We start from the raw sequence: 27,115 nt of genomic DNA on the forward strand, positions 1-27,115 counted from the left end.
CAACATTAGCTGGCTAGTTAGCATAGAATGTTAGCAACTGTAAGTGCAACATTACATTTCAAATTCATATGTTTAATCATTTACCACATGGGTGTTTTGACAGATTCAAGGCCATGCAGTGCTGACAATTGCACTTAAATAATTTTGAGGATGATAAACATGCTAAAACTAATGCTGTGTAGCATGTACCATATTGCCACCATATTGACGTGACGTCCGATAACTGCCTCTCGGAAAATTCTGTTTCTTTCTCGGAATTCCGACTTGAAGGGCTGTTCCATTGCATTTTTCCTAGTAAGAAGTTGGAATTTTCAGGTATGCTAACGTCAAGTTGAATCTATGCAGTTAAAATAGTGGAACTGGAATAAGGTTGTGTATTACTTCCAACGTAAAAATGGTTCCTGTTTAGTGCTGTAAAGCAAAGCAAAAAATGCCATGTAAAGTCTTTTCAGTGATGGTCTCGTTTGTTTACGGTAATCATACTAACGTCTCAAGATTAATGTGGTAATGATTTATTGATGTTAAAATGGTACATGTAGCACCTTTAAATGATCGTACTTGGTGCATATGAAACAATATAAACAAATGATTTCAGGGGATTTGCATTTCCCATTCATATGAGCTGGGTGTGATATGTTGCAGATGTTGTGGTTACGATGCGTGTTGGAGGGAAATGTCTTCGATGACGCACATGAGGAATATATACAGTAATCATCATGTCAAGTACAGTAAAACAAGAATTCACTGTTTATAAGCATATCAGCCAGAGTCAGGTCTGTATATTTTATCATAAGCTATATGGTTAAGTTAGTGACAGTGTTGTTTTCTTGTGTTTCTTGCTTTTCCGTTTTGTTCCTAAATTGCACCAGTATTTTGTCACATGGAATAGTTGTGCTGCCTGATGTGGAGTTGGGAGAGTTTGAACCAGGGCTGTGGTACTCAAGTCTAGTCTCCGGAACACATTTCTAACATTTTCAACTTGTCTTGGTTTTATTTGTTTATGAATTTTTTTGGATCCCTGTTAGCTGTTGGCTTCCCAAACGGTGACTCTTCCTGGACAACATACACGTAAAAACAATAGTACAAAAGGAAAAGAGAAAAACAAATGAACAAAACCAAAAATTAGAAGAGTGATACAAACTTAAAAAGCATAGAAAAGAAAAAAACTTTAAAGGAAAAAAGAACAACCAGTAACAATAAGTCGTAAACGGACCTCAACTTGCATGTCTACTGGTGTAAGAATGCTGGTCCAGACTGCATGTAAGTTGCTTGTATAAGCACTTTGCTGATTTTAACTGAGATATTCCTTATATTGACCAAGGGTGAGGCTTTCAGTCTGTCCTCCACTGTAAGCCAGGAAAGATTTGCATGCATTTTATTGACGTTAGTTCTATATGAACAGTGAACGGCAAGGCAAGCTGCTCTGTTTTGGATTAGCTGTGATTTCCCCAAGTCTCTCTTAATGGCACTTGATCATACAACTGAACAATAGCAGAGATTTGACATCACTAGAGCCTGAAGAACTTGTTTGGTTGAGTCCGGTGCTTAGAATTCAGAGCATCGTCTCACCACAGATGGTATACTCCCCATTTTAACAGCAACTTTATCAATATGCTTTGTCTGTTACACCAAGCAGTTTAGCCTCTTTAACTTGCTCTATAGCCTAACCATCTTGTACCAGATTTAACTGAGATTTTCTTTGTAAAGGGTGATTAGTTTCAAATACTGTACTCTTGGTTTTAGATATATTAAGGATCAACTTATTACTGTATAGCCATTTTAAAATGATTGCAGTCTGACATATATACTGTAGAATCGTCCGCATATAGGTAATGATCTGCCGCTAAGGCTAGTGACAGATTGTTTGCAAAAATAGAGAACAACAAAGGACCAAGGGCACTTCCCTGGGGAACTCCACATTTCACTAGTTTATATTGTTACATGGCAGTAGAGAAGGTTCGATTAAATGATCTTGTTTGTTTGGTGATGTTTGGTTTATTTTTCCCCAACATTGTAAACAATTTAAGGGATTTCAACCTGTGTATGTAATGGTTCTCAAGCTTCTGCACATCGATTAGTTGGATGTTGAAGGTTTACAGAGCTCTTGCAGATAGATCTACATCTCTCTGCTGATCTTTAATAAACTCCTTAAGCATTATTTTTACATTTGAAAGGACATGTATATTGTTTATTGCCTGTTATGGTCTTGAATAGGACTTGATCTGGCCTGGCTCTCGGTCTTGACTTGGTCTTGACCCACTTTGGACCTGGTCTGGACTTGGTCTTGGACTGGACTTGGACCCGGCTACAGCCCTGGTTTGAACCTCTGTCTAAGGAAGTTGTGTCTCTGTGAACTTGTGCCTTTTGTTTCAGTTTGGGAGTGTATCTGTAGTCATGATTTCATTCCCTGTCATGGTGATGTCATGCTGGGCCAACAGTGCTGAGTACTGTTACATCCTCTGGGTGCTAGGTTTCACTTCAATTTTACTTTCAATGCTAAGGCATTTTCATGGACCAATTTCCTTAAATAACATCAAATATGTTTATCAGTTTGAATTTTCATCATTGTCACAATAGTCTAGTAGTAGCCTAGACTTGCTACATTTGTCTTTATGTTTGCTGTATGCTTAATCTTTTTACATTTGCACTTGTATATTGTAAAGCAACTTCAACATAGTTTTGATAACTTGGTACCATGTTATGTCAGGGAATTATTTTCTTGTCACAAACAGTTTAATAGCTGTATTTGTTGGCTTCCACCCCTGCAATCATTGACAATGGTGCTTTCAGTATTCATTTGGATGTGAAAACCTCACTGGTGCTATTAAATCCGCATGGACACACCCCTACAATTATTTCTAAAACCTTTGTGTACATTTTATGAAGTAGTTCAGGTTATTCAACTGTGCATTAACGCACACATTTTCTAGTATGTGTGTTCAAATGTATCCTATATGCATGTATTTACCATTATGCCACAAAACATAATCAAAAGGTACTGAAAGAGGGACCATATATCACTTCAGGGACTCTTTGAAAGAAGAAAAGAAAGAAAAAATACATTTCCTTTGAAACAAGCTGTCATTGAGAATATCCAGTTGAATTTGTAATGAATTTGATGACAGCCAATTCAGATTACCTTTCCTCAAGGCCCGCAAAGCCTGGGTTTGTACCAAAGCCCTATTCCAAACCCCAGCTACTTTGTACTTGTACGTCCTTACTCATTTCCTCATATTTATTTAAAGTGATTTTAATATTGTATCATTTCTATCCAAAGACGATAATGCACAATGATGTGACAGGGTAGAAGAATGACCGAACAAGGACAAAGAGAGGAAAGATCGGACTTTAGAACTGAAGGAGAGCGTCAAGTGATATGTTTGGAATCAGGCCCCAGGAAATAATCAGATCCAGAGATGCCTTGAGAGGAAACAGCTTTTACTGCCTGCAGATGTACATGTTGTTATACTGTCAGTGACTGTTCTGCTTTGTCACCATATCAACTGTTTGATAACATTGTTCAATATGGATATGGGTCATATTCATTAAAAACAAATAACAAAAATACCCCAAAAGTCAGTGTAATTTCATTGAAGTGAGTGAGTGGCATGCAGTTTGATTACACAGTTGAGAGTTGAGCGTGTGTGTGTGTGTGTGATGGGTGTGCCATTGTTTCTCCTGGCAGTGTGTGATGGTGTGTGTGTTCACAGTGGACTCTGTGGAATGTGCTGCAGAGAAGAGGATCACTGACCAGGGATCAGCCCAAGTCAAACCAGACCGGACAAACCCCGAAGACACAGACAGCAAATATTATTATTCTCTCCCTCTCTCTCTCTCTCTCTCTCACATACACACACACACACACACACACACACACACACACACACACAAACACAATCACACAGCATGGAGAATGCCATACACATACTTTATTAGTGGTTTACACCACCCTCTAGTGGCTCTTTTCCATACCAGGGCTTGTAAACAAAAGTCACATGGACTCATGCATGTTGCAGACAATGCGTTGTGTGTTTCTGAGCTGAAGCCCTAACATCTGTGCTCGTCCAATAAGATTCCTCATAGTGTAATGGTGGATGTTTGCGCTGCCTTATAGGAGACGGGTTGTTGAATCCTATCAGTTGAATCTCTTTCTATTCTTTTATTCTATATATATCCCTATATTCACTTAAATGCCTTTTCCCATCTTTCTAATATGAACACACAACTCTTCAACTCTTCAGTCAATCACAGGAGCATCAAGCTTAGAGGGAACACTGTTCCTGAATGCACCCTGGTGTGATTTATTTTTTTAGATTTAGCTTCCAAATAGATTCTGGTGATTTTTGCTTGACCTTTACTCTCCATTATAATGATAAAAGATACAAGATCAGATTTGGACCCAGTTAGGCTGAGGCAGGGGTACTCAAACTTTTTTTATTAAAGGTCCACGTCTGATTGCCAGGCGGAGGCACTGACCCAAGTGTTCATTGGTCAAACTGCTGTGGTAGGAGTTTTTCACAAAGTTCATCGTGGAAAATCCAGACTCACATCGATATGTGGAACCAAACATGGTGATTTATGGTAAATTAGCAATAACGTTCGCAGGGCCCGGGCCTCTGACTGACAGTGACAATTCGTTGTCAGAGCAATGACATTACGCTTTGTTTGATTGGACCAGAGTGAACGCATCCACAGAAACTGACGGCGGGCACACGTCACACACAAACACACACACAAGCGGCTCCGTGAAAGTAAAAATCAAGGATGGTTAACTTGCGCTCTGCAATGCATGTCACACTTGCGCTCATGCACACAAGTAAATATACTGTCTGCACGTTCAATCACACAACGCGTCGGACACAAGAAAATATATTCCTACACTAACTAACGTTACATTAACTTATGTCTAATGTGACACAAGTTCCGGTCCGGATTGATTTGTAGTTCGGTCCGGATCCAGACCATGGTCCAGAGTTTGAGAAGCCCTGGGCTAAGGTATGGTGAGAGCCATACTTAAAGATATTGAATATAAGCTAACAACAGCTTCAGTCCAAACATATCTGCATTGGCACTGACCTTCAAAAACTCCAATTAGTCAAACCCTATAGCATGCACATACACATGGAAAGGAGTGACTGTCTCTATCCGTCTGTCTGTCTCTTCTCATCCCTTGATGAAGATACTGTAATGTGATTCAGGAGGCTTTTCCCAGCCTGGATGGTAGGGGCATAAATAAGCCATGAGAATAGATTAGTGTGTTGGGGCTAATCAGCGGAAGCAGGGCCCTGGGAAACTCCCCAGCACAGCAGAAATCCACCAGGACGGTAAACGGGCTGGAAACAGCATCAGCAACTCTCTGCTCCTGTATTGACCGTATCACTCAGTCTGATATCAATGTCCACCACCAACACCACCGCTATTTTCTAATGTTCTGTCTGAAAAGCTCTTACTCTTTCTTTGAATTATGGGCGGGATGGCATTTGCGTTGATGGGCCCTAAAGTGCTAAACTTGTAGTTTGCAGATTTTTTGAGTATGTGAAGAGGCATAAAGAGCGATACAACCAATGTATCTTCAGAGAGGGACTGCTGACTACCAATCATTCTGAGATGCTTTATGTCTCTTTACAGTAATGCTGCCCGTACAGCTGTGTCTCTCTGAAGGAGCTGACCTGCCTCTGCTGGAAGTCCTCGGCCAAAAGGCCAGTTTATGTCAGCAAGATAAAGAGAAGAAATATCCCCACCTCCCTAAATTCTGGATTCATCCTTTTTTCTAATGCTTGTATGGGTGAATGGACATGAATGGCTGCATTGGCTGCAATGGTTGTAGGCCAAATGACAGAATCCAGTGTTCTGATGACATGGTGCAGTCCACAGATAAGCACTCACTGTAAATAGATGCACGTTAGACCACAGAGCCCCATTTGAGAAGATTTTGTCCAAAGGACCTCCATTTATTAAGATTTTGTCCCAAGCACGTCTATTTTGTGAGATTTTGTCCCTAGACTAGTACCCCCAGGCCAAATGATGAATTCCAGTGTTCTGATGACATGGTCCAGTCCACACATAAGCACTCACTCTAAATAGATGCATGTTAGGCCAGGGACCCCCATTTGAGAAGATTTTGTCCCAAGGATCTCCATTGGTAAGATTTTATTCCAAGGACCTCCATTTGGCAAAATCCTGTCCCAAGGACCTCCATTTGAGAAGATTTTATCTCAAGGACACCAGTTGATTAAATTTAGTCCCAAGGATCTCCATTTGGAAAGATTTTGTCTCATGGACCCACATTTGATAAGATTTTGTCCCAAGGACCAGCTCCATTTTGTAAGATTTTGTCCCATGGACCAGCTCCATTTTGTAAGATTTTGTCCCAAGGACCCCAATTTGGTAAAAGTTTGTTCCAAGGCACCCCATTTGAGAGCATTTTGTCCCACAACCCCCACTTGAGAAGATTTTATCCCAAGGACCCCAATTTGGTAAATTATTGTCCTATGGAACCCCATTTGTTAAGCTTTTGTCCCAAGGACCTCCATTAGAGAAGATTTTTGCTGTTGGATATGACTTGGTACAGAACTGCAACTGTCTATATTATAGGTAGGGAGGTAACCACAGTGTGGACAGTGAAACCTGTGATCAGTACAGTAATACTTATACATTCTCTCATTGTGACTCATAACTTCTAGGGAATGAAAAAATGGTGAAACTATTAATCTCTTCCTCAACCACGTTGGGAACCACTGTTGTGGGCTACGGATAAACTTGTGATAGGTTTTTTTAGATTTTGCTCACAGTGCCATTGGATCTTGGAAACCATGGTCAGGATCATATTCTGATCTCAGTCTGGATGAAACCTAACCACAACGTGCATACAAGCAGTGTAGAGAGATAGAGAGGGAGAGCGGGAAAAGGTATTGCACACAGGACATTTATAACAGCCATTTTCAGGCTATCACGTTGCACATAATAAAGCAATGTGATCTCAGCAAATCTTACAAAGCACATCTCAAAAATCATGTCGAGGTGACAAAGTGGAAGAATCAGATTTTTATGTCCTGACATAAGCATGCTGATTGTCCGCTTTGCTACTCTCTTGATGTACAACATTTCATGAAAGCTTTTATATTTACCGCTCTAAACATCCAGTGTCTAGTAGGTCTTTCTCAGGGAAAATCCTCTGACACAGTTTTACATTTCTGGTTTGTTTAGAATAAATAGAAGAAGAGCTGGGTAGTTAGCATGAGCAGTGATAGCTATCATGAACTGCATCAACAGAAAATCCAAGGAAAAAGACATCACAGTACTGGACACACTGTTTGATTGACAGGTGATCTCTGGGAAGTGCAGTGCAGAAACACCACAGCAATGAGCGCTGAGCAACAAAGATGGAGACAATAGATAAAGTGTGTAAGTAGAATTTCATATAAACTTTTTCCATTTCTAAACCTTGAGCTCGAGGTGAAAAAGTTCCCCTCTCTGCAGCAGCTCAGCCGCTCCAGTAGCCTATTTATTATGATAAAAAGCATACATATACTATATTGCAGGCAGCAGACCGCTTTGCTAATGAAATAAACGCCTTCAATGACAATTAGGCCTACTTGAGGATGAAAGATTATGTAGCGAAGAGATTTTGGACACGGCACAGGTATCTGATGACCTGAGCAACACAGGGGTGATGGAGTTAGACTAGTTATTTACATATGTGCTGGCAGGTAGGTGTGGAGGTCTAACAGCCTGTCAACCATAATGACAACAGCTGTCTAGATATACCTGCCGGGACAATGCTGGTGGGGTGGCAGGAAGTCAATCTGCTGTTCTTTCAAACTTCACTGTTGTCAAATGTAAGAATCTGTTTTAATGACTGCATTGACACGGCTGGGCCCGATACAGATTTAGCCTGCGCTTATGGAAAACAGTTATAGTAATGTAATAAAAGTATCATATTGAATATACAGTTAGCAAAACTATAATGAATGGATGAATAGAATGTTATAGAGGAATAGAATGTTATAGCGGATGTTACAGAATTATAGAATATTATAGAATGTTATAATGATACCATAAGTACCATAAGGTCAGTAAACTCACTATTGAGTACCACAGACACACTTTAAGTTCCTAAAGGAATATTATAGGAATATTATAGTGATGCCATAGCAGATGAAAGTACCATTAAGTACAATAAGGTCACTAAGTCCCTACAGGAATGTTATAGGAATATTATAGTGATTTCACACATGAGGTAGATTGATAATACAAGCTTCCAACTTGTATACACATTTATGTTATTATTGTACCTTGAATGCTTATTCATTGGTAGCCTACATTTTTAGCTATGAGGCCATTTTGGGTTGAATTCCATTATAATTTAATTCATTAGAAATTAGCCCAATTAGAGAATGTATACAAATGACTAATATAATTCTAAGTGTCACTCTCACCACTGTTATCTCAAAAAAAATAAATCTTCTCATATCCTTGGAGAAAATCTTATCAAATGGGGGGTGTGTGGTCTTATGTGAGAAATCCCGCCCTAGACCAGTGGTTCTCAACGTGGGGTCCGCGGACCACCCAGGGGTCCTTGAGGGGGTTCCAGGGGGTCCCCAGCAAATTGATGAATTGTTAAACTTCACCATTATTTCATTTACAAGAAGATAACACAATTAGAGAATGTAGAAGAATGACTGTTTTGATCACAGTTTCACCGTTATCTCTCTACCTACAATGCAGATAGTCATGGAATTCTGGACAAAATCATATCTAACAATAAAAATGTTCTCAGATTTGGGTTCAAGAGACAGAGTTATCAAATGGGGGCCCTAATGTGGACTAAATTAGGGGTCCTTGATATGAAAAAGGTTGAGAATCACTGCCCTATAGACTACCACTACAGGCTATTGAAACTCTGGCCAGTGTTAATGCTGCACAGACACCACATGATGGCAGACTTGACTGCATTTTGCCTGAGTGGGTGTGCTGCTGCACGGCGAGGCTGTGTTCAGATCAGATGGACATTATTTGTAACATTAATAACTGACACCCCGGGGCTTAAATACTGCTGGAGATAGTCTGTTAGAAATAAGGCTGTCAACTGAGCATGCAAGAAATTGAACAGCCTCGGTCGACCCTCTCTTTACAATGCCCATTAGCTAGACAACACCTAATACGCTGTCTAGTGTTACAATACAGGAGTTGTCTCCGATCCGCTCTCTGCTGGAGTCGAGGGGAGACAAATAACCGCCGCGCGTTTTCTAGTCACCGAACACAAAACACACTCATCCACCACCTCATTTGTTGCTGTAGTTTAGAAAAGGCCTGTGGTGGTTTAACTTTTTTCACCAAGTGGGAACCTAAAAGCACTTTTCTCCTGTACGACTCAAGGTGCTGCAGCATTTTAATGTGTTTTGTTGGCATTGAGAGATTAGAAGAAGTTACAGCATTGTCTATCATTACTATTATACTGGGTGGTGGACAAAATAACTGAAACACCACATGAAAAAGGTTTGAAGTAACTAAGTCACGATTACAAAGGCAGCTACACAGGTGAGTCATAGCTTTAAAAGAGTGCTGACAGGCACCATTTTAATATGTATATATATGTTAAATAGGTTTTCCAACAAGTAACAGAGATCCAAAGAGACCAAATAGGAGCATTAGACACAGAAAAGTAAAACATTTTATGCAACAAGGAGAACAGTCTGGAAAGTCATGACAACATATACCAAACACAGACAAACTATAATAGAAAGAAGGAAGGAAGGATGGATGGAAGGAAGGAGGGAAGGAAGGAAGGAAGGAAGGGCGGAAGAAAGGAAGGAAGGAAGGAAGGAAGGAAGGAAGAGTGCATGGGGGAAAGAAGGAAAATAGGAATGCACAACAAGGAAGGATGGACAGAGGAAAGGAAGGAAGAAATAAATGGAAGGAGAGGGAGGTAGTTCAGGTCAAAGGAAGGAAGGAAGGAAGGAAGGAAGGATAGAAGGAAGGAAGGAAGAGTGGGTGGGGGGAAGGAAGGAAAATAGGAATGGAGGAAAAGCAGGACAACAAGGAAGGATGGACAGAAGAAAGGAAGGAAGAAATAAATGGAAGGAGAGGGAGGTAGGTCAGGTCAGTGGAAGGAAGGAAGAAAGGAAGGAAGGAAGGAAGGAAGGATACAAGGAAGGAAGAGTGGATGGGGGAAGGTAGGAAAATAGGAATGCACAACAAGGAACAAGGAAGGATGGACAGAGGAAAGGAAGGAAGAAATAACTGGAAGAAGAAGAGGGAGGTAGGTCAGGTCAGTGGAAGAAAGGAAGGATGGAAGGAAGGAAAGAAGGAACAGAGGAAGGAAGAAAGGCTGTCGGAAGGAAGAAAGGCTGTCGGAAGGAAGTAAATTAAGGCAAGACATAATTGAAGGAAGGAAGAAAGAGGGAAGGAAGAATGGAAAGATGGAAAGAGTGAGACAAAAGGAGGGAAAAAGGAAGGATGGAAGGAAGAAAATTAGGAGGAAAAGCAGGAACAGGGATGGATGAATAGATGAATGCAGAAAGGAATAAAAGGAAGGAAGAAAGTTCAATGGAAGGAAGGAAGGAAGGAAGGGACAGAGGAAGGAAGGAAGGCCGTCGTACGGCAAGACCGAGGAACTGAAGGAAGGACAAAACGAAAGGAAGAAAGAGGGAAGGAAGAACGGAAAGCGAGCCGGAAGAAAGGACGTGAGAGAGAAGGAGGGATGGAATGCTCACTGACAGGGACAGATGGACAGAACTACTAATCAAATGTTCACCCGATCGTTAAAATACAACGGTCAACAATCAGCCGATGTTTCACCGATGAAAATAACCGCACCTCTTTCCCCCCCTGCTCATCTACCGGATAACGGCACCGGCCGGCCGTCCTCGTCCCTCGGGGCCCGCGGGTGCTCTTGGAGTACGGCTATCAAGGCGGCCGGATACGCGATTCTATATGTGAGGGCCACAAGCAATATCAATTTTTAATTCGGAGAGCACTTTGAATGGGCTACACACATGGCGCTGTCGTCTATTTATTAGCATATGCCGATAGGAGGCCTATACTAAATAATCAACCTCCGAAGGGCTACCGGCGAGCCATTAATATTTCATGACAAATGCTGTACCTCGCTGTATATATATGCTGCATTTTTAAACATAGATTCTCCTGGTTGTAATTTTCATCATGGTTTATTAGGTATTAAAGATTGAACTCTGGTTCGCCTCGCGCCTTTTCAATGAGCGCGAGAGGAGAGGCAGGAGAGACTCTGACTGAATGACAGGCTGGCAGCAGGAGGGGAGGGAGGGAGGAAGGAAGGAAGGGAGAGAGGGAGGAAGGAAGGAGGGAAGGGAGGAGGGAGGAAGGAAAGAAGGGAGGAAGGAAGGGAGGGAGGAAAGAAGGAGGGAAGGAAGGAGGGAGGAAGGAAAGAAGGGAGGAAGGGAGGGAGGAAGGAAAGGAGAGAGGAAGGTGAGATGATAGGAAATTAGGATGGAAAAAAGTCAGGAACAAGGAAGAGCAGAGAGGACAGAAGGAAGGAAAAAGGAAAAGGAGAGAAAGGAGGAGGAAAAGGAGATGAAGGAGAGAAGGATGGAGAGGAGAGGGAGAGAGTTGGTAGGTGGAAGGAAGGAGCAAATGAAATGAAGAAGGGTAGGAACAAGGACGGACAGACAAGAATGGGTGGAAGGAAGAAATGAAGGGAAGAACGAGAGATGGAATGAAGGTAGGAAGGAAGGAAAGAGAGGGAGAGAGTGGAGGGTGGGGCAAGGAAAGGAAGGCTAGAGGAAGAATGAAAAAAGAAAGCGTGGGGAAGGAAGGGAATTAGGATGGGAGGAAGATAAAAGAATGGAGCAAGAAGAAAGAGAAAATGGAAGTGAAAGGAAGGAAGGATGCAGGAAAGGAAGGAAGCAAAGAAGCAGGTATGAAAGGTTGGGAGGAAGGAAATTAGGAAGGATGGAAAGAATGATGGATAGAATGAGAGAAGACAGGGTGTGGGAGAGGAGGAAATGAGGAATAGAGGAAAAGCAGGAACAAGGAAGGATGGACAGAAGAATGGAAGGAGGGACGAAAGAGTGGGGAGAGCGAAGGAAGGAAGGAAAGCAAAGGGTGAGAGAGAGTAAAATGGGAGGAAGGAAGGTAGGTAGAAAATAAATGAAGAGAAGAAGAAAGGACAGAAAGAAGGAAGAAAGGAAGGATGGATGGAAGGAAGGAAGCAGGAAGAGTGGGTGGGGGAAGGAAGGAAAACAGGAATGGAGGAAAAGCAAGAACAAGGAAGGATGCAGAGGAAAGGAAGAAAGAAATGAATGGAAGAAGGAAGGAAGGAAGAGAGGAAGGGAGAAAGGGTCGGAAGGAAGTAAATTACAGCAAGACAGAGGAATTGAAGGTAGGAAGAAATGAAGGGAAGAAAGATGGAAGGAAGAATGGAAAGATGGAAAGAGTGGGACAAAAGGGAGTGGGAAAGAAGGAGGGAAAAAGGAAAGACGAAAGGAAGGATGAAGGAATGGAATTAGGAGGAAAAGCAGGAAAGGGGATGGATGAATAGATGAATGCAGAAAGTAATAAAAGGAAGGAAGAAAGTTAGGAAGGAAGGAAGGAAAGAAGGGAAGAGTGGGCGGTGGGAAGGAAGAAATTAATTGAAGGAGGGAAGGAAGCGCGGAAAGAAGGAGAAGAAGGTAGTGCATTTCAATGGAAGAAAGGAAGGAAGAAATGAAGGAATAGAGAAAGGAAGAAAGGGTGTCGGAAGGAAATAAATTACGGCAAGACGAAGGAATTGAAGGAAGGAAAAAATTAAGGGAAGAAGGAGGAAGGGAGGAGGGAAAACAGGGCGTGGGAAAGAAGGAGGGAAAAAAGGAAGGATGGATGGAAGGAAATAAGGAAAGTGGAAAAAGCAGGAACGGGGCAGGATGAAGAGATGAATGCCGGAATAAAAGGAAGGAAGACAGTGAAAGTGAAGGAACGTGGACTTGGATTCTCTGCTCAATTTAGGATGTTTTTTTTTTTGTCTCTTTCCCTCTTTCTCCTATGCTTGCTCACCCAGACCACTGTGTGTGTGTGTGTGTGTGTGTGTGTATGTGTGTGTGTGTGTGTGCGTATGTGTGTGTGTGTGTGCGCGTGTGTGTGTGATGCAGTGGAAGCTCACCATGCCTCTTTTAGTCATATTAATGAGGAATCGATGCGGCGCACCCAGAGCTCTGAACCGCCGAGCCTGCCGACACCGCCCCCTGGTACAGCAGATTAAAACAGTGGGAGAGCTGCATCTCTCTCTCTCCCTCTCTCTCTGTCTCTCTCCCTCTCTCCTCTCTCTCTATTCAGGCCAATCGATGATGGGACAGTGGTGGCTGTGTCAGCACCGCGGAGAGCTCCCCTCCGCAGCTACAGCACGTCAATGCTGCTTGTCAGCCTCCTGCATGTGTGTGTGTGTGTATTTTTCATTTATCCTTTATTTAATCAGGTCGTCTCATTGAGATCAAGATCTCTTTTTCACGAGATCAAAAAAAAAGAGAAACATTCATAAAAACGTCAAAGGAAATCCACAATGCAGTTCAGTCAAACAGACAGCAACAGACAGGGACATGCATTATAAAAAGCAATCGCAAACGTCAGAGAAAATATGATGTGATATCGCTTTAAAATCACTGAGGTGGACGACAAATTGTGATTTCAAAGTGCTGTTGCATTCATAAGGTGCACAGCAGAAAAAAAACGGCCTTGCCAAATTCTGAGTTTATGCGTATTTGAAGTATTTAAAGTCCACTATGTAACATTTTCATGAAAATATTGTCTTTGTCCGTATCAGCCTGTATGTTGGGGAATGACCGATGGCGGGAAATCTTCTGGGCGCAAAGGAAGTGATGCGTTTTACAGATTAGGAAAACAAAACCATCTGCAGGCCATTTTGGTTGGTAGCAGATGCAGTTTGAAGCCACGGTATTATGATATGACCAAACGATCGGCTTTGCAAAACATCTCTGCAACAAAGCCTAAAAAGCCTCGTTCTAAAGCCAAAAAGGACAATGACAAAGCTGCTCCAAAGCCCGAGTGAACATTGCTGCAGCATTTCAAATGTGGACGAGCTTAGGACTCTGAAAAACTTCAAGAACTATGCGGAGTTGGCCTTACATTTGTTGGACAGGTAAGCAACCTATGATGTAGCTAACGTTAGCCACAGAAGCTATGCTCACAAACCTGATGCTAGTAAGCAGCTAAAGGGTATTGGGTAAAGTTGGTTAGCGTTAGCTACAGCTTGAGTTGCTAGACCTTTGCTAACCTCTTTTCCTTTTGTCTCAACCTGATCTCACAGAAAAACGTCAAATGAACACAACTTGTTAACAGTAACAATTACGTGTCTGTGGAATGTAAAGTGTTACATTTACGTATTCCCAGCACCAAACGGTTATGTGAAGGAGACGACTATAAACAGGAAGTAGTGTCACATGGCGGAGCAGTAAGGGTGTTGTGGTCAGGGTGGTGGATGGACGTATGCGAAGCCAGCAACCGGGGTTTGATTCCCAGCGTTTACAAAGGACATTTCAACCGTAAGTCACATTTTAATTTTTTAACGTTTTTCTTATTTAACCATGACCAAACCATTTCCCTAACCTTAACCAAGTTGTTTTAGTTGCCTAAACATAATCTTAACCCAAACCTTAACCAAGTTGTTTTACTTGCCTAAACTTAACCATAACCTTAACCCAGACCTTAAGTAAGTTGTTTTACTTGCCTTAACTTAACCAAAGTCGTTTTACTTGCGTAGTTCAATTCATGGCGGAGGAACGTATTTAAATTTGTGGCAGAGGAATGTATTCCAATTCGTTGCGAGGGAATGTAATTCAGTTCTCGGTGGAGAAACGTTATTTTCCCATAATACGTGTCCACAGCACATAAATCTCCGTTTTAGAGTTTGTGTTCATTTCACGTATTTGTGTGAGATCATGTTGTTTTGTCTCCTCCTTATGGCGCCCCCTGCATCCCACTCTCTCTCTCTCTGTTCTGTTGACTGGTAGATTCTTTTCTTCATCTCTTCTCTTCATCCAGCCTCAGCTCCTCCATCGCTCTATCCGGCTTCTTTCTCGCCATTCCCTCCATCCATTTTCTCTCTCCCCATTACCTCCATTGGTCTAACCTCACACTTTTTCCTCTGTTCCTTCAACCCTGTCCATCCATACCTCCAATCTCCCCTCCTTCCTTCCCTCCCTCACCTCTCTACACCCAGAAAAAGAAGGGTTCTTCAAGAGGTCTTTGGTTTGGATAGTGTTTCTAGAACTGTATTGACTCGAATGACCCTGTGATTTGTTAAAATAAAATAAAAAAAACTGGTTAATCAGAATAAAGAACCCAGTATGGTTGTTAAAAAGTTGCTTTTATGACGATTAGGAAATGTTGCTATAAAGGTTGTTTACAGCACCATAAAGGCTCAATGTAAAAGTTTTTGTGAGAAAATGGAACGAGTGGACTTGCCCTCTTTCTCACACCAGTGGCATTGTTAGACCACATTTCACACAAACCCCCGTTGCTTCCATCTTTCCTTCTTCAGAGGTTTTCTCTTTGTCTTTACTGAAGAGAACAAACATGTTGGAAGCGATTTTTCCATCGGCCTTTCACTCCTTCCACCATCTTCCGTTGCCAGAAACTCTGAAAGCTTTAGCTCCGTTCGCTCTGGAAGAACAGAACCTCTTCCTGTTTTGTGCCGTAAAGTGATCCAGCAAATTTTCCCGCCAAATATGACCCAATGCTACACAGAGGTGGGGACTCGAGTCACATGACTTGGACTTGAGTCTGACTAACCCATTGAAAAGTCCTGGATATTTAGTTTTCTTTAAGATATTAAATTGATACTGGACTCTTGATTTGTTCTGGCTTGACTTGCTGTTCTACATTTAGACTTGAGACTTGACATTAATGACATGGACTTGACTTGGACTTGACTTGGTAATCTACATTTAGACTTGGGACTTGACTTAAGACTTGTGCCTCAAGACTTGAGACCTCTGGTGCTACACAATGTAAAAATCAGTGTAGAGGCTCCCGATCTCCTTGTTTCTTTATGGTAATTATACTAATGTCTCAAAATTAACGTGATAATGATTTATTGACGTTAAAATTATACATGTTGCACCTTTAACAGAGATTTTTAAGAAGCAACACTGGGTTCTCCATTTCCTGCTGCTATAGAACCTTTTTAAGAGTGCATACCCTCTCTACTCTCTTCCTCCCTCTCCCTTACACCCCTCCATCTCCTCTTCCTCTCCAGCTTCCCTCTATCTCCATCCTCCCCTCCCAACAGATGCGGGGGACATAAAAGGCGTTGGGTGTAGACGATCTCTTTACCTCCTCTGATTGCTGTTGCATAATTAAAGGCGACGCTCGAAGCGGCGCTGCCGGGCCCCCAGGTGACACACAAACACCCCACTCTCTCTCTTTCTCTCACTTTGTCCTCTTTCAGCCCCCCCTCCCTCCCTCCCTCCCTCTCCTTCCCTCCCTCCCTCTCCTTCCCTCCCTCCCTCTCCTTCCTCTCCTTGCTTTCCCCCCTTTCAATCTCCTGTCCACTTTCTTGATCTCTTCTCCGTCGTCGTAGTTCCTCTTCTCAATCTCTTTCTCTCTCTCTCTCTGTCTATATTAAGGTGAGACCGATGTATCATGCCCCTTGTTGTCCTCTGATATGATGGATATGAAGCAGTTTGTTTGTTTACGTATTTATTGTAGAATTGATCAATACTACACTGGTTGTGGATGGGAAGCCCTTAATCTGAAAAATTAATTACATTATCCTGGGTTTCAGTGGAGAGTTTTAGTGTCCCATGATGGTCTAGATCAGTGATTCTCAACCTTTTTCATATCAAGGACCCTAATTTAGTCCACATTAGAGCCACAGACCCCCATTTAATAATAATAATAATAATGCATTTTATTTGTATAGCACTTTTCATTCATAGTGAATCTCAAAGTGCTACAGAGTTAAAAACATAAAAAAAATGAAAACAAAGAAAAAAGAGCTCGCTAACAAAAGTTAACACGAAAAAGCCTTCCTGAATAAAAAGGTTTTTAGGCCTGTCTTAAAAGAGTCCAGGGTCTGCGCTGCCCTTAGATGGTTAGGAAGGCTGTTCCACAAGCGCGGTGCAGCTGAGCAGAAGGCCCGATCCCCCATGGTGCGGAGCTTGGTACTGGGGGCCCGGAGGAGCAAGCTGTTGGTAGATCTGAGAGTGCGGGTGGAGGTTTGTGGGGTGATCAGTTCTTGTAGGTAGGGAGGCGCATGTCTGTTAATGCATTTGTAGGTGAGTAGCAGGACTTTGTAGTCGACCCTGAAGGAGACAGGGAGCCAGTGCAATGAAAGCAGAGTTGGTGTTATGTGTTCGTGTTTTCGCACTCTCATCAGGATCCTGGCAGCGCTGTTCTGAATATACTGGAGCTTCTGGATGCTCCTGCCAGGGATCCCAGTGAAGAGTGCATTGCAGTAGTCCAGTCTTGAGGAGATAAAAGCATGGACAAGCTTCTCTGCATCTGACAGGGTTAGAGTGGGGCGGAGTTTGGAAATGTTTTTGAGATGGTAGAAAGAGGTCTTGCACAGATGTTTTATATGGTCATGAAAAGTCAGGTGAGGGTCAAACCTAACACCCAGATTAGTGACTGAGGAGGAGAGGGGGATGTCCTGGTTGTCAAAGGTGAGATGAGGTATGGGGGATGACTGAACCTGGTGTGGAGTGCCAACAAGGAGAGCTTCAGTTTTGCTGCTGTTTAACTGGAGGAAATTGCTGCTCATCCAGGCCTTTATCTCCTCAAGGCAGGTGCTGAGGCATGACATGGCTGCAGAAGGGCTTGGGGCAGTTTTTATGTACAGCTGGGTATCATCAGCATAGCAATGGAAAGACATCCCATGTCTGCTGATGACACGACCAAGGGGGAGCATGTAGAGGGTAAACAGGATGGGGCCGAGAACTGACCCTTGCGGAACACCACAGGTGACAGGGAGCAATCTAGACCTGCATCCTCCCAATGAGACATACTCAGTCCTGCCAGAAAAGTAGGACTGAAACCACTTAAGTGCAGAGTCTGACAGTCCAATGGTGGTGTGGAGGCGCTCTAGGAGGATAATGTGATCCACAGTGTCAAACGCAGCACTCAGGTCAAGGAGAATCAGAAGAGAAGGGGACCCTGCATCAGCTGCCATCAGCAGGTCATTCGTAACCCTGAGCAGAGCTGTTTCAGTGCTGTGGGCTGAACGAAAACCTGACTGAAATTTCTCAAATAAGTTGTTGTGTTTAAGGTGGTCCTGGAGCTGACAAACAACCACCTTCTCCAACACCTTGGACAGGAAAGCGAGGTTGGAGATAGGCCTGTAGTTGGCTAGAACTTCCGGATCCAGGGTGGGCTTCTTGAGGAGGGGGCGGATGACAGCAACCTTGAGAGCAGATGGAACACTACCGGTTTGAAGGGAGAGGTTGACCGTTTGGGTGATCAAGGGGCTGAGAATGGGGATGTATGACTTGAGCAAAGCTGTGGGAATGGGGTCCAGGGCACAAGTGCAGGGTTTCATTTTCCTGAGGATTTCCTCAATGTGGCTCTGCTGGACACCAGCGAAATGGAGGAGAGACGGCAAGCTCCCAGACAGGGGGTCGATGACAGGAGGAGGCAGAGAGGAAGAGCTGGACATCAGAGAACGGATGTTGTTGACCTTGGCTCTGAAAAAGTCAATGAAGCTGTTACATCGTTCTTCTGTAGCCTCGATTGGGGAAGATGATTGTGGCTTCAGGAGATGGTTTATGGTGGAAAAAAGATGCTTAGAGTTGCCAGGATTGTTATTGATTACGTTGGAGTAGAACTGTGACCGAGCATCTTTAAGGGACTTGGAGTAAGCCCTTTGATGTTCACGAAAGGCCAGTTTATGGACAGTGAGCCCATAATGTCTGAGGCGTCGTTCCAGGACACGCCCAGCTGTTTTTATTTTCCGCAGTTCATGTGTGAACCAGGGGGCAGAGCGTGAAAAATTGACCTCACGTGTCTTGACAGGGGCATGGAGATCAAAGACGCTGCTCAAAGATGTATTATAGAGTTCCACTACTTCATCCACTGATGCAGAGGCTGGGCAGGTGATGTGCTGGAGGTCCATAGTCATGATGGCTGGGTCAATGCTTTTCCAGTTCCGGAAAAACATTTGACGCTTAGGTTTAGTAGGGGGCGACAGGAATGTCAAGGCCATTGAGACCACCTTGTGGTCAGACACACCCAGATCATAGACCTGTAGGTTATTGATGGGGGCGGAGTCAGTGATGACCAGGTCAAGTGTGTGCCCCCTGGTGTGAGTAGGAACATCAACATGCTGCTTCAGGCCAAGACACTCAATCAGACTCAGGAACTCCGCTGCAAAATGACAGGAGGGGTTGTCGACATGAATATTCAAATCACCAACAATGACAATGTTGGTTGACATGGAGCAGAGTGAGGTAAGTAGGTCGTGTATCTCAGGGAGGAAGGATGAGTTTGGTTTGGGGGGGCGGTAGATGAGAAGCACTGTCATGGAGTATGGAGGTTTACATTTTAGAGCAAGGCATTCAATGGAAGAAAGATCAGGCATCGGCAGGGGAGACAGTTTCAGTTCAGCCCGGTGTATGATTGCTAAACCACCACCACGGCCAGAGCTGCGGGCTTTTTCCATGTACCTATAGCCAGGAGGGCAGGCCTCATTAAGCACAGAGTAGTCCCCTGGTTTATGCCAGGTTTCAGTTAGGCACATGAAATCAAGCCCCTTGTCCAAGATGTGGTCATGTATGAGGAGGGATTTATTAGTGAGGGATTGTGTATTAAGAAGTTCCATGGTGGCAGGAGACAGAGCTGAGGATGGAAGTCTCTGCAAACTCCGCAATACACTGTGATCCGCCCCATATTTTGCATCTCGCCTAGTATAGGGTAGTCTCGCGATGTTTCCAATGATGACGCCCAGGTTTGTTTTGCTTCCGCACTCCACATTGAAACCGCGGCGCGAGCCTCTATGGATGTAACGAGGTCTGTTTCTTAAAATCCCAAACTTTTGGCAGCGGGTTAAAAACCCCTTGTCAGGTGTAATTACGAAGCTGCGTAAACGCCGTAGCTGTGGGGTGGTGTATGAGATCATCATTAACGTAGTTGATAAAAACAAAAGACCAAGCAAACCACATCGTTTGGCAACAGCCACAGGCTGTCCAACGCTAGTTTTAGCTGGTGTACCCTTGCAAAATTCCAACAGTTTAAAAATCACATCAAAGGTCATTACAAAAAACATCAGGAGAGCTCAAATCGAAGAAAAAACCCAGTCACTAGAGCCCGTCAATGACAGCCCAGCTCTGGGAGATCTCCGCGCTGATAGGGAATGCAGGACGGGGCTTGTGGCACGCCGCGGCAGGCGCACCTGAGCCGGCAAGCTGGAGGAGGAGACAGCCGCTATCCTCCGGAGAACAGGGATCCCAGTAGAGCAGGTAGGCAGCACTTTACGTTGATTAATCCAAAGTCCGCCAGTTCGATAGAACGTATTCCAACTCAGGGAGCGATCAAGACACGCAGAAAACACAAAAAGCTCGAGCAAAAGGCAAAAAGCAGATAGGCCACGTAAATCACACAAGCAGTAAAATCCAAGTCAGTGTCATGGAGGAGCGGCAGCCACTGTGCGCCAGCGTTCCCTCCTCAAACTCAAACTATGAGTTTAACATAGTTGATGAGATTTTGTCTCTCGGACCCAAATCTGAGGATATTTTTATTGTTAGATATGATTTTGTCCAGAATTCCATGACTATCTGTATTGTAGAAGACAGTTAACAGTGAAACTATGATCAAAACAGTCATTCTTCTACATTCTCTAATTGTGTTTGCTGGGGACCCCCTGGAACCCCCTCAAGGACCCCTGGTGGTCCCCGGACCCCAAGTTGAGAACCACTGGTCTAGATGATGTTTCAGAGGCTTTTCCACCCTGACAAGAATACAAATCTGGGGGAAACACTGAATCCTTGTAAGTTTTGGCATGAAAATGGTCAAATTTAAAAACAAAAACGAAACGTCAGCTATCTGCAGCTTCAATTAAAAGTATTGGCCTTCAAAAACTCATATCGGTCAAACCCTAACGTATGGATGTGTGTGTGTGTGTGTGTGTGTGTGTGCTTGTGTATTAATGCGGAGGGAGAGGGAGAAACAGAGGTAAATAATGGGAAAGGTGATTGACATAGTGATGACAAGTTAGACCCGCTGGCTAAAGTTGCCTTGACCTCAGCCTTCCCCTTTGTGTTAGCAGCTGAGAGTGTGTGTGTGTGTGTGTGTCTCACCCTGACCCCCCTCTGCGACGGCTGGCTGGGTGACAATGATGGTCGGCCGATTCCCTGACACCTCAGAGCCCCCCAAAAAAACACAAGAAAAAAGAGAAAACGACGACGCCGACAACATGAAATAATCATCACCCCCTTCCCCGGCGCCTGGGAAATATGAAACATTAATACACACATCCTCCCTCCCTTCTCCCTCTCCTTCGCTCTGTCTCCATCCCTCGCTCGTATCTCTGGGGAGCAAAACTAATAAAGAGGAACAAAAAAATGCAGGAATGATTAAAAGTTGCTTCTATGCAAGGAAAACATTAAAATGAAACAGGGGTGGGGCGGAGAGAGTCGGTGGGAGAGAGGAGGGGATAGAGAGGCTGAGAATGAAGAGAGATAGAGAGAGGGAAAGGTGGAGATTGACAGAGAAAAGGAGGTGCAGGTCGAGAAATGAGGTGCAAAGGGAGGGGGGGGGGGGGGGGGGGGTTGGGGGAAGTAAGAGGTAGATGAGGCAGGGAGAAGCCAGCGGCGGCTGCCAGTCTCTTTGTCTCTGTCAATAGTTAATATTCCATCAGTTGGCTTGGCACCTCCACCTCGTTTCTGTCAGCAAATATTTACACTGGAGAGACCTGTATCCATGTTTTCTTTGACGCACACACACACACACACACACACACACACACACACACACACACACACAAACGTACACACACCCCAACTCCTCTCGGCCCATGCCAAGTTTAATTGCGGATGACAATGGGTGTGAGGCTTTGCAGCTTTGCAGGAGGAGCGCATGTAGGGGAGAGCGGGGTAAGTTGAGCCACCGCCCTGTATCCTAGCAATGATAAACACTATGTGTCATATGACCAGACATTTAGGAAGAGACTTCCATTTCAACATGGCTGCAAAAGGAACCAGCCACATTTATTTATTTATTTATTTATTTATACAGTTTAAAGTTACAGGGACAGTGCACATTAATAGACATTTCTGTAAATGTGCCAGTTTAGCCATCTTGACTAATTTTCAACTGCAGTCCCTGGGCAGGTGTAATGACAGCTACAAAAGACACATAAAATACATTAAATCAGGAACAGCAATACTGTACATATAGCAGAGCACACTTCATAAGAACACATAAAATACTTTAAAACAAGGACAACAATACATAAAACAAAGCACACTTCAGGGTATCTGAATAAGTTACAGAGTATGGTCACACACTTGATTGTCTTTTAACCATGATTTTAAATTCATTTTAAATGAACGATATGTATCACAGTCTCTGATAAGTGTTGGCATACTGTTCCATGTGTGAGCTGCTCTCACTGAAAAAGCTGACTGTCCAAAGGCAGTCCTCCTCATAGGTATTATACAATCCCCTCTTGCCACAGACCTAGTATGTCTATCATCAGTTGTTTTCTGCTTTATAAAAGCACTAAGAGGGGGAGGAGCCAAGCCATGCAGAATCTTATAGACAAGACAAGCTGTCTGTAAATTTGATAAGATTGTCCCAGCTCAGTAAATTATGATTTCTTAGGCAGTAACAATGCTGATGGGTGTTTGGCTTCCTGTCAAGCACCTTAAGAGCCTGGTGGTATACTAACTGTACAGGTTTGAGTGTTGTACAGGAGGCTTGTGCCCAGCTAGTCCAACAGTATGACAAATATGACATGATCATGACATTAAAATATAGTGTTGCTGCCTTAGTAGTTAGACAGTTTCTGATATGGCGGAAATTTGACAAGTTGAACTTTACTACATTTGTTACCATCTTTATTTTTTAAATGTAAGATTAGAATCAATTGTTACACCAAGATATTTGAAATCAGATACCACTGTCAGCTTTTCCCCTGCAACATAAACGTTAGGTGTGAGATTATCTGTTGACCTCTTAGTGAAGAACATACAAACTGTTTTCTTTATGTTTAAGTGAAGACAGTTATGAGTTATTAAGCCACTGTGTGACATAGGCCATCACTGCCGTGAGCTTACATGCAGCTTGCTGTTTGGTCACTGCATGTACATAAATGACAGTATCATCTGCGTACATTTGAATCTCAGACTCATTGCATACAGTGGGAAGATCATTTATGTAAAGGCTAAACAACAGCGGCCCCAGAATTGATCCCTGAGGTACACCGATATCACATGACAGCTCACCATTTATCTTGACCCTCTGTGCTCTGCCTTCCAGATAGGATTGCATCCATTTAATAGCTTCAGGGGAGAAGTTGAACATTGACAGCTTTGCAAGTAGAACACCATGATCCACAGTGTCAAAGGCTTTCTTTAGATCTAAGAATATGGCCCCAACAACTCCCCCCTTATCTAGTTTAGATTTCATATTCTCCAGGAGAAAGCAGTCAGCAGTTTCCGTTGAATGGTTAGATCTAAAACCAAACTGCATGGGATGCAGTCTGAAAGGGCTATTGTTAAGGTGGCTAGTAAGTTGTTCTGCTACATATCTTTCAATTACCTTTGACACGATAGGTACTATGCTAATTGGCCTGTAATTGCATACCTCTGAGGGACCACCTGTTTTGTAAATAGGTGTTATTATAGCTGTCTTCCATGGTCTTGGAAATACCCCTTCATTAATGGATCTATTGATAGCATTTGTTATTGGACAAGACAAACACTCATTAAACATTTTCAGGAACATTGTGTCCGGTCCATACACATCTTTGGCTTTGGAATTCTTTAGGGAGTTTATAATCATTCAGAAATTTCCCTAATCTCAAACACAGGTTGATTGTAATTTACAGGCATCATACTTAGTAGATTGGTGGAGGGGCTCTGTATCAGTGTCTGTACTGATTCCACAAAATATGAATTAAAAGTTGCTGCTATTTGAGCTTCATCCTGTGTAATACTGCCATTCACACAGATTTCAAGGCGCTTTTCATTACCAGTATGATGTTTCCCTGTCAACCTCTTTAAGTTCTCCCAAATCAATTTGGAATTCCCTTTGCTTGGTCAATGATACAAATACAAAATTTTGCTTTTGCTTTCCTAATTTCTCTTGTTACCTTATTTCGTAGTCCCACAAACTTTAATCTATCAGTAACTAATTTTGATTTTAGAGCTGCTTTCAGTGCCGCATCACGTTCTCTCATCAATTTATGTATGTCACCACTTAACCATGGAAGAGCGTTTTTTTGTCTACGGTCAGGTTTAGTTTTCCTTAAAAAAGTATTCATTATACATTGGATTGTGGACAAAAACACCTGGCAGTCAGAGTCAACGTCAGAATAAGACAGAATATTATTCCATTTAATCCCTTTAATTGCATTTTCAAAGTTATTTTGTTCTCCCTTAGGTATTCCGAGCTGACTGGGCTTTCTTACATCACAAGGACTAAGGCGCTTTTTGGACAATTTCCTAACTACAAGGGTTAAGTTAAGATCAGATAACCCAGTGATCATATTAAATGTTTTGACAATTCTGTCTGGTTTATTACTGAATATCAAGTCTATCTGTGTTTTTGAAAACTGTGTTATTCTTGTTGGTCCCTTAATTAGCTGTGTCAGGTCAAAGGTATTTGTAATTCGTTTAAGAGCACTTCTATTGCATTTATCTTCCCAATTTATGCTAAAATCCCCCATTAAAATTAAAATTTTTTTAGTATACTGCTTAATTGGTCAAAAAAAGTAGTTTTGGAAGAGGGTGGTCTATACAAACCAACAAGGGTGAAAGACATTTGTGGAGATAATGTAATATTAAGTCCAATACATTCAAGTCCATTATCACATCGCCACTGGATTTGACGGCAACTGATATTATCTCTGACATAAAACAATATCCCCCCTCCTCTTCCTTCAGGTCTGTCCCTCCTGTAGCTATTGTAGCCGGGACGCTTAATGCTGCACTTGGAGAGTTTTTATGTAGCCAGGTCTCTGATAGACACAGGTAATCCAAATTCGAGTCTGCGATAAGATGTTGAATTTGTTCACTTTTCCCAGTGGCACTGCGAATGTTTATGTGCCCTCCAAGTAATCCCTTGGGTTTTGCTCGCGGATCCCACAGTATTCGTGCCTGATTGACAGTTTGGAAGAAGTTCCACCTCTTGCGCTTAATGATTATATTATATAAGTTTATATTTCCTTTTGATGAGCTTTTGTGTCGTCGCGTTATTTTGATTGACTGCTGCTGGTAGTTGCCTGGTAATGGTATTTACAGAGTCCAGTTCAATATCGGAAGACACTGAAATCAAAGTGGATACTTTTCTATGGCTCATGTCAATTCCCGGACAAGAACAGGGAGATGCAGACAGCATCGGGCCCTGGCACTCACCCAACTCGCCGACCACCTACATGTCGCCGGCTGTCTCCACCGTGGTGAGTTCAGTTTGTTTATTAGGCCCGGGATTGAGCTGGACATCTCCAGAGAGTAGGAGAGTTGTTGTCAACAGGTAGCTGAGCAGTTTCCGAAATGCGTGGTATCCGTTGTTGTTTCGACTCTTGGATGAATCGTTACGTTGAGGTACAAAGTACACTTGACCGTTGTTTAAGACATCATGACATAGGACAAGTAGTAAGTACAAGTACATTTTTTATATTCATTGTTTAATTGCCAATTTAGCTACATTCAAACATATATACAATAAATGTTGGTCTACTACCAAGGACTAAAACCACATGAATTAGCAAAAAGCAGTGAACTAGTGTGTAGAGCAATCTTTTTCAAAAAGGGGTAAGTTGAGCCAAGGGACCACATTTTTTTTTAGAAGTTGTATTTTCATAATTCTTTCGTTTAGCTGCATGCTAGTTCATTTGAAACTCACCATCCTGAAATATGGGTGGAAACATTTGTTTTCATTTTTCCTTGCCAAGATAACATTTTGAGTAAAAACTGTCTCATTTTACCCCACTCTCCCCTATATATATATATATATATATATGTGGGTATGTAGGCCTGTACTCTGAAAAAAATGGGTCTTTAGGTGCTGTAAAGGATCATTTTAGAACTTTTTGTGTGTGTGTGTGTGTGTGTGCGTGTGCGTGTGTGTGTGTGTGTGTCGAAATGGCACCGGGTGGGAGGATATCTCCAGTGACCCTAACACCATAAAGCATTTATTATCTGCGTTGTTGTCACGAGAGTATACACACACACACACACACACAGTTCTCTGTAGGGGGTAGAGGAAGTACACAGTGGGGAGGTGTAAAGGCGGGGGGTGTCGCCGCTTACGGCCCGTTTCAGCACCTATTTTATGGGTGTTAAAACAGCGAAATAGGCTTTTAATGCGGGCCGAGGCCAGATGTCGCTGTCGTTTTGGGTCCCGCTCTCCCCTCCCGCGTCCCTGTGTACTTCATTAATTGGGACGTTAAAAGATTTATCCGTGTTTTCCGCTTTGTCGTTTTTCCTCCTTCTCTACCTCCCCATCCTCCCTGTTGTCCTCTTTTGTAATTAAACGGTTCAGGATGCCGCCGCTGCCTTGTGTGTGTGTGCGTGTGTGTGTGTGTGTGAAGAGAGAGAGAGAGAGAGAGAGGCGGACGATGTTCTCCGCCCCCCGCTCTCTCGCTGCAGATCCTCTCCTTTTTGCAGCAGATGCTTCTGTTCTGCCTTAACGGCCAAGGATTCCAACTTAATTAACACTAAATAATTAACTAAATAAACACGCTAAGCACAGCAAACACACACACACGCGCACACAGCACACACACCCCGCACATATTATCTGCATTATCTTCGGGGAGCTGGTCATTCGGGGCGGCGAGGATAGAGGGAAAATCGCTGTAAACGCCGGTCGGAAAGCTTGTGGTAATGAAACAAGCTCGTTTTCTAATCAGCGAGGTAATTAATGTGCTTAATGCTGTCATTAATCATGTTCTACAGTGCAGGTAGCACACTGACAATGTTACTGT

The 27,115-nt window shown here is 43.0% G+C and overlaps 2 protein-coding genes across 2 annotated transcripts in view; one reads left to right on the forward strand and one right to left on the reverse strand.

Moving 5' to 3' along the window:
• The window catches only part of slc16a3b (solute carrier family 16 member 3b), an 82,974-nt gene extending 56,076 nt beyond the window's left edge, over nt 1-26,898 (forward strand). The window contains exon 7 of the transcript XR_013507530.1: nt 26,881-26,898. The gene's annotated coding sequence lies outside the window, so the exon portion shown is untranslated. The remainder of the gene's footprint in view (nt 1-26,880) is intronic.
• Nucleotides 16,985-19,489, reverse strand: LOC144542992 (uncharacterized). Its single transcript, XM_078290911.1, has one exon. It carries the CDS (start codon nt 19,487-19,489, stop codon nt 16,985-16,987), a length of 2,505 nt encoding a protein of 834 aa, XP_078147037.1.
• Nucleotides 26,899-27,115: the final 217 nt, after the last annotated feature.

Source organism: Centroberyx gerrardi, chromosome 20, assembly GCF_048128805.1.
Source record: "Centroberyx gerrardi isolate f3 chromosome 20, fCenGer3.hap1.cur.20231027, whole genome shotgun sequence".
NCBI classification, from domain to species: domain Eukaryota; kingdom Metazoa; phylum Chordata; class Actinopteri; order Beryciformes; family Berycidae; genus Centroberyx; species Centroberyx gerrardi.